This window comes from Phaseolus vulgaris, chromosome 9 (genome assembly GCF_051622355.1).
Source record: "Phaseolus vulgaris cultivar YP4 chromosome 9, ASM5162235v1, whole genome shotgun sequence".
NCBI lineage: Eukaryota > Viridiplantae > Streptophyta > Magnoliopsida > Fabales > Fabaceae > Phaseolus > Phaseolus vulgaris.
The window spans coordinates 13,204,367-13,222,530 of NC_143506.1; the positions used below are offsets into that span (position 1 = coordinate 13,204,367).

An 18,164-nucleotide genomic window follows, 5' to 3' on the forward strand; every position below is an offset into this window, starting at 1 on the left:
TTCTTGTGTCCCATTACATTTAACACTAACTCTCCTCTTATCATTCTTCAAAATTTTCAAATTCCTACCATAGTGAACAACATATGTTCTTATTGCATCTTTAAGTTGTTCCTTAGTAAAATATGTCCATAATTCCCACATGAAATCAACCATGTTTTTTAGCATTCTAAAGGTATCAATTTTACTAGTACTTAGTGGCACATCATCATCTTTCTCATTATTTTCCCATTATCCAAATCTTTTGAGTTGTACTCAACAATCCTCTATCATTTACATCTATATCATTAGTGGGTTTATCATAAATCACCCAATGATTATAAATCTTCCTCACAATATGCTTCATAATTTTGATAGGTGTTTATGTTGCTTTTGTAATTTTTTTCCTCTTTTTTTACATCTAATATCACACACATCTTCATCATATATCATATCAACGTCCACATCCCCTTGACATAAACCTTCATTCAAATTATTTTCAACATCAAATTTCACTTTCACATCCATAAGTTAATCAAGTCCTAAAGTATCTTCACTTACCATAATTTTATTTTTTATTAGGGTCATCCACATTCGAAACCTTATCACACTCCTCCACATTCCCACTTACACCATAATTTAAATATACAATTATTATTTTCATTAAAAATTCCAACTTAATATATGTGGTTTTCTAATTTTATTTTAAAAAATTCAATCTCAACAATAGTTAACTAAAGTTTTCTCTTTTAATTTTATTTCTCTCAAATAATTGATGTGTTCTGTTATATTTAGTTATTGTTTTATACAATTGATTTTTGGGTTATATTATTAAATCAAATACAAGTAAATTATTTTTCAATTTTGCTTTTACAAGTGATTTTGTCTTTCTTTTTTCTTATTGAGTTTTCAAATATTTTTTCTTAATGTAAAGAAATTGTCCAAAGTGATTTTAATACTTATCAGCTAATGGTACACTGTAGATTGGTGAATCATGATTATATAACTTATAAGTCTGGAAATTGTCCTTCTCACTTTCTCGATATGCCTTTGTTTTCTCACTAGTAGTGACGACTATCTACATAAAGTCTTCCGAAACTTGAGTTAGTATAGTGTTTTTATATTAAATGGTTGGAGTTAATAAATGTGTACTTCGTCTTAATTTATGTCATCTTATTTTTATAGTTACAGGGTTGATGAACCTGATTATTACGGATATCATTATTAAATCTTACATTAATCTAATATAAATACTAATTAATGGTGTTAAACTCATGGTTAGGTCAGTAATGTTTTATGGCTAAGTGTACCCAATCCTTTTGCCGAGACACTATTGACTATTTGGATGTGCCCTATCATATGGTACAATAACTAAGTTTCCAAGTATGCAGTTTAAAAAAAATGGAACTTAACTAAATTGTAACTCAATTTAATTGCATTAAAAATGAAATATTTTAAAAAATCAGTTATTTAGTTTAATTAGTTATTAAAAGTTGCATTACTTTTTTAAACTTAACTTTCATTCTTATACTTTCAAATTGGTGAAGTTAATCCTCGCAATTTGAAAATATATAATTTTAGTTCTTCTTCGTAGCAAAATTTAATAGAGATAATTTTTCATCTCCACTAGATTGATAGAAACACTAAATTAACATATGTGATTTTAATATTTTCATATTTAAATTTAACATTTAGTGAACTTTTTCAATCGTCAAAGTTGATAGAATGAATAACTTTTTTAAAGTAATGGAATCAAAATCAATTTTAACGAAAATTTTATAGACAAAAGTATATTTCTTTTGTTTATGATTTAAAATAAAACAAAGAAAGAAAAATGTATTATACAAAGTAGTGTAAAAAGAGAAGAAAGCAACAGTTTAAAACTAATTTTGGAAATACTCTTTAGATTCTGAATTATAATTTCATATCACATTATCATTCTCTTAATATTTTTTAATGTACATTTTTTAATATGAAAGTGAAAACTATGTTTCCAAAAATAATGTATAAAAAAAATTGTTATGGAAAATACTTACTATAGCACTTTTTATATTTTTTTGTTTGTTTTGGAAGTAAGTTCTAATATTTTTTTTAATATTTTGGAATTTATATTAGAATAATTTTTTTTTAACATTTCAGAAATTACTCTCCAAAACAAATTCTATAATAGGAAATAGGAAAGAGAAAATGGTAAATATGTTCTTGAAACAAAGCTGATTAGTAAAAGGGAGAGTGTAAATAGTAGGATCCTACTTTCTGTGTCCACCAATGCAAGCCCATATAATCAAGAGCTAATTATTTTGGGTACATAAAACACCTCGTAACTTCTCCGAAAACTTCATACCTTCTCCCAAAACACAAACATCATACCAATTTTTCTGGTAACAAGGTTAAATATAAATAACAAAATTGAACAGACACACACGTGTATATATATATATATATAATATAAGCATTACATATATTCTTACTAGAAAAAGAAGTAGCAGAATCTGAGAACGCTGCTTAAGGTTGTTACAATTTCCCAGTAAAATATAGACAAAGCCCAAAAGAAAGAATAAGCAAGAACTGAATCCGTGGGGGCATTAAGCTATTGAGAAACTACGAAAATTTGGTACTTAGAGAAAATTAAGACATGGTTAAGATTAATTTACAAGGCAGCAAAAGCATCATCCACCCACTTCTTTCCCTGAGCAGCTGCATCGCTTGTGGTGGTGGAGAACAAGAACCCTCCCACTACGGATCTGATCTTATTCATCCGCTTCCGGTGCCGAATTCGCCGCAGAATCACTTCCTTATCGAGTTTCTCTGAGTTGTGACTCGGTTTTATGCACAACTGTCTCGTCACAGACAAAGAGCCTTTCTTCTCCAACTCTCCTAATAACTCCTCTTCCTCGGTGCCCCTCTCGCTGCTTCCAATTTCCATTTCCTTGCTGCTTGGCACTGGATTTTGTCGTTTCTGCGTCTTGGAGGTGGAAGACATACTTTTTATCAAGTAGTTTCAATGGTGAAAAGTGGTTCAGAGAGTGTTGAGTTGTGGTGGAGTTGGAATGGAGTATATAATGAGAGGTGATGGCGTGGCAGAATATCTCGTTTTAGACACCGTTCCTTTGTTTATGATTTTATTATTAAAACAGAAAAAAGACGGTGGGATAACAATGGAGAATCAGACATTAATAATATTCTGTATTCAGCTGCTGCTGGTATGGCGGTTGGTCGGTTTTCTTGCCCTTCTTACGGTGTTTTCCACTGTCCTAAGTTTTGGTACACTTCACCTTCACGAATAACTTCTGCACTACTTTTCATAGGAATCAGATTCCACACAATTTCTTATTTATTCTCAGCTATCTAGTCACTGGGTCTTATCAGTCATGCAGAATCATCTACTATACAAACTTAGTAATAAAGTTTCTATACACATTTCTTAGACCTTTGTTCTTATATTATCCCTACCTATCAATTTAAGATTTACTTACGACAGAAATTATTGTCCTTACTTTATTTTTTGTATTTTATTCTCTTAAATTTTTTATATTTTATTTTATTGACAATTTTAAATTTAGCACTTTAAAAACCAAATGTTTTTTTTCCTCATTATTTCAATTATATCACATATTTTTAATAAAAAAAAATGTTTCAGTATATTTATTGGTCTTATATCGGTCATGGGTTATAGTAGAAAATAATTTATAAATATTTTGATCAATAGTGTATTTTAATGAAAAGTCGTGATAAAATTAAATTTCAAAACAAACTTAAATGTGGTGTTTAACTTTAAAAAAGAAAACATAGGTTTGAATAATAATAATAATAATAATAATATAAATTATATTAATAATAATAATATAAATTATAATAATAATAATATATAAATTATAATAATAATAATAATATAAATTATATTAATAATAATAATTTAAATTATATTAATAATAATAATTTAAATTATATTAATAATAATAATTTAAATTATATTAATAATAATAATTTAAATTATATTAATAATAATAATATAAATTATATTAATAATAATAATATAAATTATATTAATAATAATAATATAAATTATATTAATAATAATAATAATATAAATTATATTAATAATAATAATATAAATTATATTAATAATAATAATAATATAAATTATATTAATAATAATAATAATATAAATTATATTAATAATAATAATAATATAAATTATATTAATAATAATAATAATAATAATAATATAAATTATATTAATAATAATAATAATATAAATTATATTAATAATAATAATAATATAAATTATATTAATAATAATAATAATATAAATTATATTAATAATAATAATATAAATTATATTAATAATAATAATATAAATTATATTATTAATAATAATAATAATATAAATTATATTAATAATAATAATAATAATATAAATTATATTAATAATAATAATAATATAAATTATATTAATAATAATAATAATATAAATTATATTATTAATAATAATAATAATATAAATTATATTAATAATAATAATATAAATTATATTAATAATAATAATATAAATTATATTCATATTATTAATATTATAAATATTATTCATAATAATAAGTATAACAAAAATCATAATAGTAATAAATAATTTGTCTGATGTAGTGGTTAAAGTTTCTTTAGTCACTGAAGGAGATTGTTGGGTATGAAGCCAGTACCAATTGGGTTGGACTGACTAGACACCATGTTTAGTGAGTGAGCTTAATCATTGTATCTCTTTTATAATCTCTATTTCAAGAGATCATTGTACTTGTGATTGGTGTGTAACAAGACATAATAAAAACCTAATAGTTGCCCGTGTGGATGTAGGTTGCAGTTGGCGACCGAACCACGTTAAATCTTGTGTCATTTATTTTTCTGCAGTTGATTCGTGATTGTGTGTTGCTTCTGCGTGCGTTTTTCCTATCAGTTTTAGAGATGAATTGTCATTCTCTCAATCTTTATGGAAAATGAAAAATCGGTTACAAAGACAGTTTGGAGTCTTATTTTGATATGTCAACAGTCTAACATTGTTTAGGAGTTGAGGCTAAAAATAATTTAAATACACCTATATAGACAAAATACGATGAATTTTTTTGATTTCTGAAGTGGACAATGCTTTAGATGTGTTCATTTATTCTAATGATGTTGTCTTAATAGACTTAAAACACTTCCAAATTCAGATTAAATAATTTTTGATGAAAAGTAAAAATCATAACAAATAAAAAATGGCATTATCAAGTACTCCAATGTAAAAATATACACACTTTTATTTTTCCAATGTCAAATATCAAAGAAAAAAAATATTATAATGTATAAATATCAAATAAGAGTATCAAGTAACAATTGGATAAATGTCAAATAATTATAAAAAAAATAAAAAAAATAAAATGTATGACTTAGAAATAAGTTACAAAACTAAAAATAATAAAATTAATATGACTTATTTAGGTTATCTAATAAAATAAATACCTTTTAATAAAAAAAGCGCAGCACCAATAAATCCGTGAGAGACTATTTGTAAAATAGCCCCATTCAGCCATGTCTCACTTATAGAACCAATTCCTAAAATTAAGAAACGCATATGGGATACCGAGGAATAAGCTATTCTTTTTTTTACATTGCGTTGACCAAGAGATATTGAAGCTGCATAGATTATTTGAATTGAACCTAATAGCATTAACCAGGAACAAAATATAGAATGAGCGTGAGATAATAATTCCATATTAATTTGAACTTTAAAACAAAGATTAAGATAGTCTAAGAATAAAGATCAGACGAAGTATGTACACATCCATCAACGTCCTCATACCTAACTTTAAAAATTAAATTTTATCCACACTCATCGTTATATCGAATTATTGCAATAATTTTTTCCTCAAAATTAGGACGAGCTTGAATAATACTCGCTTTGACGGATTCATTTATCATTCTCTGTTTCTCTCTTTTCCACTTTGTATCATATGAAAGTTTGATAAAACAATAAAAAAAACAAAAAAACTAAAGGGATAGATTAAGAAAGGGAGATGGGTGAGACGGTTTATACCTTTCAGTCTTTATTAGTAAAAAAAAGTTGACCTCACATTTTGCAATTACAAAACCTTTTTTTCTCTCTATTTGATCGTGTATTTTGATGTTCTTATTATTGTTGTATAATGCTTATTGAATGTTGAATTTTTGAACTTTTTATATAAATATTTTTTTGTATTGAGATATCTTTTGATAATAATTCAGTTAAAAAATTAAAATTGAAAACTTTTAATTTTTTAAATCTTTTTAAAGTTTACTATTTTTTGGTTTTGATTTTTTTTATAATTTGATTATTAAAACTATATATATGTTTTCTATTTATTAATTCATATACATATTCCAATATTTATAAAAATATGATAATATTTAAGTTCATTTTATTAACTAAATTACAAAAATCATTTGAAAATAAAATATTTATGTAATATTATGAAAACAAATCTAAGAAGTAAAAAAAAAAGTGAAGTTTTACACTATTAAAAAAAATAATAATAATAATAAAATGTACAAAATATATTTTAAAGGTCGTACCTATATGTGTAACTTTTTTAAAATTTATCTGTTTCAATAAAATTAAAATTAAAATTGAACCAATATGATAAAAGAACCTCGTTTGTATTCCCTAGCACGCCATTGGCACTTTTCCTGACAATATTCTTTTTGATAAACGAGTTAAATTTGGGTATAATTCGCACTCATCGGGCTTATTTCTTGGGCCTGTGGACAGTGTGAATATATTAGAAAAAGGAGTTGCATTCTGCACCTCACGTCAACCTCATATAATTTAAAAATATATTTTATTATTTTAAAATATATTTTGAATTATATATTCTGACATAAATCTTTTATATTTTAGATTATACATTCTCTAAGTATAATGCAAATAATGTATTTTGAAATATATAATTTAAATATATGTACAGTCGGAAATACATGATGTTTTAATTTATTTTAAGTATTTTGATATTTTATTTGAACTAATTTCGAATAGAAATAATTGATTTTAAATAGTTAATTTTATGTTTTAAACAACAATAACTTATTCAATACAAATATTTTTTAATAAAAATAATATTCATCTAAAGTAAACACAATAAAAATATAATACATGTTATATTAATGATAAAAAAAATTGTCCAGTATCATTATTAAATTTTAAAATTAAAAAATCCAGTACATTAAAAAATTGTATGAGAAGTATAACAATGCTTCTTACAACACATGGATTCCTAGTATAAATGACGGCACGAGCTAAATGCTATTCAGTCTTCCGTTTTATTTCTACGTGTCAATCTTTCACCGGTTTCTTGCTTCTTCCCAATAATAAAAGAAAAAAAAATACTATTATCTGTATTTTTTTTTCTTTTCTTTAAACATGGCTCATTGTAATTCTTTTCAGGAGACTACAAACATAACAACACAGAAGACTAACTAATTACAAATCACCAAAAAGATCATAAACTCATTTCATAAAATTACACGAAGATTTTAATCATTAAGCCAGGGGGTCAATAGAAGAGAAAGGAGACAGCTAGGAGGAAGGAGCAGTGAAGGGAGAAGGAGTAAAGTCAGAAAAAGAAGCGAGGAAGAAAAGATGTTCAGATGAAGGGATGGAAGAAGGCACGAGATAATTATGAAGTTAGAGCAAAAATGATTTATTTCCACACTATATTTCACTTACATCTCAATAAATATTAATATTTTAATTATTTATAATTTTTTTAATTTAAAAATTATTTTAATATTATATATTTTGATTATATTTTATTAAAAAAAATTATTTATTTATTTAAATTTTTTAGTTATAAATATTAATATTTTGTAATTGATGTAAAGTGGAATACAGTGTCAAAATATTATGAAGTTTGGAGACAGCATCTCTTAGGAAGAAAGCCAAAGTCAGAGGGAGTAAGTGAAGGGGATCCAGAACAGAGCACTTTGGAGCATGTCTTTTTTGACCATAAGGTTTCGGATCAGTGATTTTGGCAGCAGACTCAAATCTTTAAAACTAGAAGAAGCCAACTTCATGCGTCGAATTTGTATAAACAGTTTACCAATATTTATAGAAAATTAATATCTTATCAATGTAAATTAAGAGATCTTGAATAATCAATCTAAAATAGAATGATATAACATTTATTATTGAATTAAGTCAATAATAAAATCATATACAAGAAAAAGGAAGAGAGCACTATCCTATATAAGAGAAAGAAAACAATTTACAATGGATGACAACACAATGAGTTTCTTTTGCAGGAATCCCTTCATTTTTTTGGAGCCTATGAAACTTGTTGGAGATCTCAAATCGACAAGAGATAAGGACTTTTCATTGTATATAGGTGGATGCAAACCTTATCCCATGAGCTGGTTTTATGGGGTTGAGTTAGACTTAAAGTTCACTTCGTAATATGGTATCAGAATCATTTCAAGCTTATCCTAACGAGTGTTTGTTGGGTTTATCAGGTCACCCGAGTCGTTATCGGACCACCCATAATATGTTGTCCCACGCACGAGCTCTATCTCTCAGCAGAAGGGGCGGATAGACGAAGAGAATAAATCAAGACAACAACATTTCCCAATGATCTGGATGATGTACTAAATGAGTGATCACTATCCATAAATACCTATCCGAAATGTATTGCGCCAGTCTTTGAGCAAGTTACTCTTAAAAGAGAGTAAGAATTCAATAAAACTAGAAAAATAATTATAAAGTAAAAAAAATTAAAATAGGTGAAGAGAAGGAGAGGAAGCTGAAGCGTGAAACTCTTGACCCAACTTTTGAGTCAATTCGAGCCTTGGCCAATCCTCACTCGAAGCCTAAAGGCAGCATTGGCACAAATCCGATCTTTTTGGACAGGAAAGTGAGTATGATATGTGGAAGAATGGAAATGTGAGTACGATGAGAGAATGTAACCTCTCTTTTCTTTATATAGTGAAAAAAAGTAACGGCCCCGAAACTGCCAGGATTTTTCTGAGCCCACTCTGTTTTCTGTTTTGCAATATCTACTCATATGTTCATATGGTTTTACAACAGATGATTCTTATTGCCACTCACATCAGCTTAGGCAAGGGAATATTATGCAGGATCTGATAGGTACAAAGTGCTGGAAAGTGGTTAAGTGATTAGGTGATGAAGAATTTGGTCTGATTGGGCTTTTTTTTTTGAAAAGGTTTGAAAACTACTCAAATGTCCTATTTAATTTTATTTATTTATTTTTATTATTAATAAAAGAAACCTTCAACTATTGTTTTATCTTGACTTTTCCCCGAGATTCTTTTAGAAGTTCAACATGATATCATTTCCCCATCCTCTCTTCCTAATCTTTCCAACAAATTCAATCAAATGATCCTTAATCAACCATAAATTATGAAATATAGCCTTAAAATTTTACTAGGAAAATGTTTTCTTTATTTGATTATTACACTTGAAGCCTCCCAAAGGCTTCAACTCACGAACACTAAAAAAACATAGAGAGGTATAAAGTGGGTTGGCCTTTAACTATTTAAGTTTGATGATAGATATGGGACGAGAGACGTGGTGTAAGAATGAGTTGGAGAGGAGAAGCCATGATGTTGGTTAGACTAACTTGTTCAAGCATGTCGACAGGTTTTCCATCAGGAGTTGCAAAGTGAAATCCATGCAAAAGAGTTGCAAGTGTTAAGTGTATTAGTTGAAAACCAAAGTATAAACCAGGGCACATTCTTCTACCAGCACCAAATGGAATGAGTTGAAAATGTCGACCCTTGATGTCCACGTCCTTGTGTGTTGTTAAGAATCTCTCTGGACGAAACTCTAATGGATGAGGATACATGAAGGGATCTCGTTGAAGTTTTGAAATATTAGTCAATAGACGTGTGCCTGTTGGCACATGATATCCACCCACAATGCAGTCTTCCATGGACTCGTGTATCAAACTGAGGGGTGCAGCTGGGTACAAACGCAGGGTTTCCATTATTATACAGTGGATATACTTTAGCTTCTTCAAATCTGATATATCTACCATTTTTTCCTTTCCAACTTCTCTGTCTAATTCCTCAATTGCCTTCTTTAAGATTTCAGGGTTGTTGACAAGTAACGCCACAGCCCAAGTCATTGTTGCTGTGCTAGTATCTGTCGCAGCTAATATTAAGGCCTACAAAGAACAATAATTCAAACCTTTTTTCTCTACCATAGTTGAGACATAATAAAAAAGACTGAGATACATGAATTTAAATTGTATGAATATATAAAATGTAATGGTTATTTTGTCGTACACGATTTCTTCTATGTTGACATTCTTCTAGTTGCCAAAATAGATGAGATTTTTTTCAAACTAAATAAAAATTTATAAATCAATAAATACTTCTTGCGCACTTAAAACAATGGTCATGGATAACCTATAGTATGAAATAACCACCACGTACATTAAATTAAATGTTAATTTCGCCACGTATGCTAGCTCTAATTTTCCAAAACAAATTAGGCTTGTTTATATCTTAATTAATAATAGAAAAAAATGTTTATTTAAGTAATTTTAAACTATTGAATGTAGTTAATGGTGTACTTAACTTGAAATAGTATCTATATATTTGTTTAAGAACATGTATGATAAATAAAAAGTAACTAATGTTAAAGGTGCATGGCCAAATAAAAATCTTATTAAACTAGCTGATAAAAATAGTTAAATATAACTAATTGACGATTAAAATAGTTCCATAGATATTTCTCTTCTAATTAATATTATTTTTTCCTTTTATATATATGTGTGTTTTTCACTATATTATTATTATTATTGAGTATGAGAACTGACTTGTTTAATAAAGTCAAGTTCATTATTACTCAAACCACTTGTTGATAATCCCACTGTTTAAATTTTTTCTTGGATATAAAATATCTTAAAAATTATTTTTAAACAAAGTGTTTTAGAAATTATTCTCATTTCTTCGTCGAGTTATATATATTATTTTAATCTTATATACTGCATATTTTATTTTATTTTTTAATCATATTTATAAATTTTATTTTAGTTTTATTAACCGAATAATCTATTTAAGAGAGATTAGAAATAATATTATCTATACCTGGGATTCCCCTCTTAACTGCTCTTAATTTTTTTTTCCTATTTTATCCTTATATTAATATTTATTTTTATTATTGTATTATGGTTATTGTGTCATTTCTTATTCCTCTCTTAACTGTTCTTAATTTTTTTTTCCATTTTATCCTTACTTAATAATTTATTGTATTAATTTATTTTGGTTATTTAGACATTTTATAATTTCAAAAATTAATAAAATAATTTTAAAATTTATTTTATTTGTTATTATTTAACTGGAGAGTGGAGAGAGTGAAGAGAGTGGAGAGATTGATTAGTTACTTTTCTGTTTTAAAGATCTTATGATTCTCCACTACACATAATTCATTTATCCTACTTCTCACTCTCTCTTATATATAGGTACCTACTCCCCACTTTCTCTCTCCACTAACACATTCTTTTTTTATCATACTTCTCACTTTCTTTTATCTTTCCTTTTTCACTTTCATGTAAATAAATAAATTCATTCCTTCTCTTTGCCATATGCAACTTTTAATTACCGCTCTCCACTATTTTATTAACCTACTATTTAACTTCTCATTTTAATGTTATTAAGAGAAATTGTTTTTGAAGAATAAAAAAATACTAAAGAAAGAGAAATAAAATATGCGGATACACACTACTATTTAATTGTATACTCTTCAACTTTTCATTTTAAATTGTTTTTAAAAAATAAAAAAATACTAAAGAAACAAAAATAAAAAATGCGGATTGAGGCATGTGTTCCCGCTAGTATTTATAATGTATATATGTTTAAAAAAAAATTAGCTACAATATAGGTTATATATTAAAAGTATCTATTTATTATAAATTTTAATTATATAAAATGTATATTTATCTTTCTATATTTGTTTAAAAAAATCAACTGCACATGTATAATATTGAAAAAAAAGAAAAAAAAATGGTTTTGACGCATGTATGAAGAAAATTGATGCTGATTATGCATACCAGGCATGTGGCTTTGATTGTGGTATCTGCGTCATGACCGTCAAATTCTTCACCCTCTTCAACAAGTCCAAGAAGCACGTCCATGAAGTCCTGGTTAGCTAAATCACCATTCCTGTTGAGTTTGTGTTGTTCCAGCCAAACTTGAAGAAATCCATCTAACTCTTTTATCGTCTTCTTCATGTTTCTTTCTGCTCCATCCAAATCCAACCATCTCAAATATGGCAGGGCATCAGACACAGTGAATGCCCCAGCCAGATTAATATAGTCCCTCAGTATCTTTAGGATCCGTTCATTCTCACTATCGTTGTCACCAACAAAACGTTTTCCTACTATCGCTCTGAACACGATGTTAAACGTTATGTCCCCCAACCATCTCTTCATCTCAGTTGTCGCCTTTTCGGAGCCATTATTTTCCTTCTTTTGCCAAATATCGTAACTCTCTTTTATTCCTACCTTCACCTCTGATTCCATCACGTGCTTGAACATGTCTACTCTATGCGTGGAGAGGAGCTTCTGCGTGAGAATCTTACGCATGTGACGCCAATAAGAACCGTAGGGGCTGAACCCAACCATGGAAAAGTTGTAGCCCAACACTTCAAGGGCTAACATATTAGGACGGTTAGCAAACGCTTTGTCGTTGACGGTAAAGCACTGTTTGGCCATTTCCCAATTGCTCACGATAAGGTTTTTGTGAACACCAAGACGCAAGGTGAAGACGGGGCCATATTTGTCGGCCATATTTCCCATCGTGATGTGATATGGTTTTGACCCACTTAAGAGGTGAAGATGCCCAATCAATGGCCAGGCACCACTTGCTTCTGGTGGAGCTTCTCTAGTTTCACCTGTGGTGGTTCTGCGGCTTCTCAACATGGATGAAAGAAGAAACAGAAATAAGAGTAGGCCGAGGAAGAAGTAAATAACCCTGTTGATAGGGAGAATGGATTTTCCATGTCCATGGTGATGAAGGATGTTGTTGTTTTCTATGGTTGAATTGGGATATGATACGAAAGGATTCTTGATATATATATAAATATAGATAACAGAATCCAGAAGATGGTAGTGGAGGGATGAATTATTGAAGTACTTACAATTCCATTTTCTATACCATTTATTATTATTTTATTTCAAAATTTTATTTATATTCATTATTATTATCATTTGAGTGTAATATTTTGTAATTAAAAATTAATTGTCATATTATGCTTGTCTAAGAAAATATGTTTTCCAAAAAAATCAACTTGTTTTATTAGTAATTAACTTTTCAAAAAGTTATTTTTTATTTATTATTTTATTTTAATATTTATGAAATTATAATTTGTTTTTAAAATTTGATATTGAAGAACAGAAGATATAGATGTGTTTCTATACAAAAACAAAATATTTTGTTATAAAATTACAAGGTTTATGTATTTCCTTTTTATAAAATGAGTGTCTTATTTATGAATGTTTTTCAGTCCTTAAAAAGTTTATTGAAATCAGTCATTCAATTACTGAAAAAAATATGTTTTTTTTTATCAGTAATGAATTAATGAAAAAATGGTGTTTGTTTCTTTTTCTTTTAACTCCATTACTATTTTATTAATAAAATCCATGTGTAAAATAAGAAAAAGATTAGGTTGACACTCAAAATGTAAAATATATACAGTTGAAAAACTATTATAGTAATATAATAATGTTTTATATTAAAAATAAATTAAATATAATTAAAATATTAATTTATTTATTTGTCAAGCATATATTATTACTGAATATGGTATAAACATATCTTCACCCCTAAAATAAACAATGTATCATTAAACATACCAAACTTTTATTTATTTATTTATTATAATGTTTTATTGAATTCCCGATATTGATGGAAGAAAAGGAAATACAAATTTGCTTCCTCTTATCAATGGTTTGGTGAAAGAGTGCGGAAATCCTATTCATTGGTTAGGTGGTGATTACGAAAGACTTCTCTAAAGGATAAAATTGGTTTGATGAGTCGAAAATCATCTTCTTCACTGTCTAGGTTGTGTTCATCAAGGGAGCTAAGATCTTTAAATGTACAATCAATTAAACAGTTTCTCAACAGATTAATAGCGTCTTAGAGGTTGGTTAATACAATGGATTTTGCTAAACATCATTGACAACGCCAACGAGTAGCTGATGTGATAAAGCGGGTGTGAGTAAAACCTGAAGAGGAGTGGTTTTCATAATTGTGAGTCCAAACGTGGCACTCATATCAACTTGAGCATTGGATGGGGTGGTGATTTCAAACGCCTGCAAAAATGAAGCTAATGCCAAGTGTGTCATTTGAAGGCCAAATGATATGCCCGGGCACAACCTTCTTCCACCACCAAAGGGAAGGAATTCGAAATGCTGACCCTTGAGATCAACACTTCTATGGGTGTTCAAGAACCTTTCTGGTTGAAACTCCAATGGATTTGACCATATTCGTGGATCTCTTTGTAATTTCCAAGTGTTCAACATAAATCGGGTACCCGCTTGAATATGGAAGCCAGCCAATGTACAATTTTCTGTGAATTCACGCGGACCCGATAATGGCCCAGATGGATACAATCGCAGTGTCTCTTTAACCACAGCTTGAAGATAAACTAATTTGTTTATATCCGATTCATTCACTAATCTATCTCTTCCCACGTGCTCATCCAATTCATCCTGTACTTTCTTCAATGCGTGCCGATTATTTAGCAACAACGAGAGAGCCCATGTCATAGTAACTGCTGTGGTATCAGTTGCTCCAGCAATCAGCGTCTGCAAAATGCAACAATAATGCCACCACATTTCAATTTTTGTCTAGTATATTTCTGTTCTCCGTCTTTACAATATTTAAATAGAGGGTAACGTGAGCTCATACTGAATACGAACCAACAGAAAATGAAGACAATTTTTATACGTATATTTCTATAATAAATGAAAGAGGAGAAAGGGGATTGCAATCTATCATGCAGTGGTGCGTACCGTGCAGGTGGCTTTTATGACTGTGTCAATGTCATAACCGCCAAGGTCGACGCCTTTAAGGACTGACACCAAAACATCAACGAAATCCTGTTCTGTTTTGCTCTCATCAGCTTCTCTTTTCTGGCGATGCTCTTCTAACCATTCAGAAACGATGATATCCATTTCTATAGCCGTTTTTTTCATCTCCTTTACCTCACCTCCCAAATCAAGCCACCCCAGAAATGGAATGGCGTCTCCAACCACAAACAACCCTGTCAAACGGAAGAACTCTCTGAAAACCCTCTGAATCCGCCTCACCTGTTGCTCGTCTTCACTGTTGGCGGAGTATTGCTTTCCCGAAATCATCCGCAGAATGACGTTGAGATTGCCGTCTCCGAACCACTGTTTCATTTCCACCGACAAATAATCGGAGCCACCTCTTTTGTCGGCCCATGATGTGTACAATTCTTTGATGGAGCTCTGCACCTCGGAGTGTCTAATATCCTTAAGAAGTTCGAAGCGGGTGGAGGAGAGCAACTCTGAAGCCGTAATCTTGCGCATCTGACGCCAGAAGTCTCCGTAAGGGCAAAACCCAAAGTTAGCATAGTTGTAGCCCAAGATTTTAGCGGCGGTGAATTTGGGGCGAGAAGAGATAACGACGTCGAGAGTGGTGAAACACTCTTTGGCTAACTCCCAAGAGCTTACCACTACAGCTGGGTGCACACCAATTCGGATGCTGAATATTGGGCCATACTTGTCTGCTAAGGATCCTAAGGTTATGTAAGGAGGCTCAGTGGAACCACCTAAGAGGTGAAGATGACCGATCAAAGGCCACCCACCGGCTGCTTCCGGTGGCTTGCGGGCGGAACCTGGTGTGTCCCTTTTGATGAGGAAAGGAATTAAGAGTATCGCAATAACTGCTGCAAACAGGTACTGAATCGTAAGCTCCATCGCAATTCAGCTATTATATCAACAAATTCTATTCGGTATAGTGAGTAGCGGTAGATGGAATGGGAAGACGTAAACGTAGTAACAAGAACCAGTGGTTTTAATATTATGAACAAGATTCTTTTAGCGTACCTTAAATTAATATAATAATATTTAAAAATAAAAATAAATAAATATAATTAAAATATTAATGTATTGAATTTTTAAACTGATATATTTAATTTTTAAAGAGTCAAATATAAGCACTGCTAATAGAAAAGATATTTGTTGATATTGTTCATCTACATCCACAATTACTATTCATAATAAAATATTATATTATAATAATGAAATAAATATAAATAAAATAGTCATTTATGAAGTTGTAATATGAGCTCAAGAGATGAAAGTGACAAATTATAATGATGGAAGTGTCAAATTATCATGACTCTGCAAATATTATAATCAATTTACAACCACTTATCTATTGTGTTATTTAATCACTTGAAATAATATAATTATACAATTATTTAGATCCGTTCTTTGCCCCTTCAATTTGAAACTGAATGTTTCCTAAGTTAGAGATATCATAATCTCTTCTTCACTGCTAAGAATGTGTAATCCAAAAAGACTCTAATCCATCGTACACAGGCCCAATTTCCCTTAGTCTAACCCAATAAATTTCAATATCTCCTGGAATTTGAGTTGCCGTGCGTCATCTTCTTTATTCGTTTTTTTTTTTGGCTGACTAACACCATAACTTTCTTCTTCATGCCACTGATTTTTTTTTGCCTCATCCTAACTTTTTCTTACCATATACCTTTGATCACCATGAAATGAAAACGCACTCAGCCACTTATTTTGACTTGCAGAAGTAGATAGATTACTCTCATTTCCTGTTCATCGAGAAACAGAAGAAACTAGAAGTTCCTTAGGACCATACACTGTAAATGTGAATATAATATAGCTCGCATTAATGCGTTCAAAACACATCTTTTTAGTAGTTGTATTCACCCATCCCTGTTTATGTTTAATTTTCCGACAGATTATTACATACGGATTTTGATCCGTATGTAAATATTAGCACTATAAAATAAAATTAGCAGTGAATGGAATTCGAAGCCAGGTTCCTTCAGCAATCTTTCAGCAATCAAGTAAAATTTAACCACTACACTAAGCATAATACTAACAATATTAATAATATTAATAATACTAAAAATACTAACAATATTAATAATACTAACAATATTAATAATATTAATAATACTAACAATATTAATAATATTAATAATACTAACAATATTAATAATATTAATAATACTAACAATATTAATAATATTAATAATACTAACAATATTATTAATACTAACAATACTAACAATACTAACAATACTAACAATATTAATAATACTAACAATATTAATAATACTAAAAATATTAATAATACTAATAATAATAATAATATTAACAATATTAATGATACTAACAATATTAACATATGAATCACATTTAATTTATCTATAATCTACTTGAATCTAAACATAATTTATTATATTATCTATTAGTATGAATCAAATTTAATATATGTCATACTCATAGTCATCATATTACCTATTACATTAAAATCAACTATCATATTAATTATTATTTTACGATCATATTGACTTAATTAAGTTTATTATAGGTAGTTGGTTTTACTTGTGTGTTATATATAGTAAAGAATATTGTCAACAAACAATATTATCTTTTAACATAAAATGATGACTTTTACATTAACTATTAATTAAATCTCTAATACAGATTACTAGTTAGCATATCATTATAGTTTAAACTATATTAATTATTCCATAAATCTATGTAAAAAGTTGTTACTAAATAACCCTTTCTACTAATATTTAAATCATAATGACAAAGTGATTAAATAATTTATAATTTAAAATATTTTAAAAATTATACATTATATCAATTTTAATCTATGTAAGTAAATATTTGAAAATAAGATTTTTTTTATCGACAAAGAATAAAAAAAATTAAACAAAACATTTTAAGAATATTTCAATCCTTATACAAGAATCTCAAATCAGAAAAAAAGTGTAAGATACAAGCACCTATATAGCCATCTAACAAAAACTTCACAACTACCTATAATAACCTATATTTGAAAATAAGATATCAAATAATTTTATATTAATATATATATATATATATATATAATATGAAAGTAAATTTAAATTTAACCATGAGTTT

At 28.5% G+C, this 18,164-nt stretch overlaps 2 protein-coding genes across 2 annotated transcripts; both read right to left on the minus strand.

Moving 5' to 3' along the window:
- Positions 1–9,410: 9,410 nt before the first annotated feature.
- Positions 9,411–13,110, minus strand: LOC137822587 (strychnine-10-hydroxylase). Its single transcript, XM_068627497.2, has 2 exons — positions 12,048–13,110; positions 9,411–10,157 (listed from the first exon to the last, which is right to left on the minus strand). The coding sequence occupies exons 1-2, from the start codon at positions 12,915–12,917 to the stop codon at positions 9,528–9,530; spliced, it is 1,500 nt and encodes a 499-aa protein (XP_068483598.2). The 5' UTR covers positions 12,918–13,110; the 3' UTR covers positions 9,411–9,527.
- Positions 13,111–13,835: 725 nt separating this feature from the next.
- On the minus strand, positions 13,836–16,052 carry LOC137822716 (cytochrome P450 CYP82D47). Its single transcript, XM_068627663.1, has 2 exons — positions 15,012–16,052; positions 13,836–14,804 (listed from the first exon to the last, which is right to left on the minus strand). Exons 1-2 carry the CDS (start codon positions 15,939–15,941, stop codon positions 14,163–14,165), a joined length of 1,572 nt encoding a protein of 523 aa, XP_068483764.1. The 5' UTR covers positions 15,942–16,052; the 3' UTR covers positions 13,836–14,162.
- Between the last annotated feature and the right edge of the window lie 2,112 nt (positions 16,053–18,164).

Bases quoted from the DNA above. Each gene is read 5' to 3' on its own strand.
- LOC137822587 (XM_068627497.2), bottom strand. From the start codon at position 12,917: ATGTTGAGAAGCCGCAGAACCACCACAGGTGAAACTAGAGAAGCTCCA. The intron at 10,158-12,047 runs GTATGCATAATC...TGTTCTTTGTAG, and splicing joins CAATCAAAGCCACATGCCTG to GCCTTAATATTAGCTGCGAC.
- LOC137822716 (XM_068627663.1), bottom strand. From the start codon at position 15,941: ATGGAGCTTACGATTCAGTACCTGTTTGCAGCAGTTATTGCGATACTC. The intron at 14,805-15,011 runs GTACGCACCACT...TGCATTTTGCAG, and splicing joins TCATAAAAGCCACCTGCACG to ACGCTGATTGCTGGAGCAAC.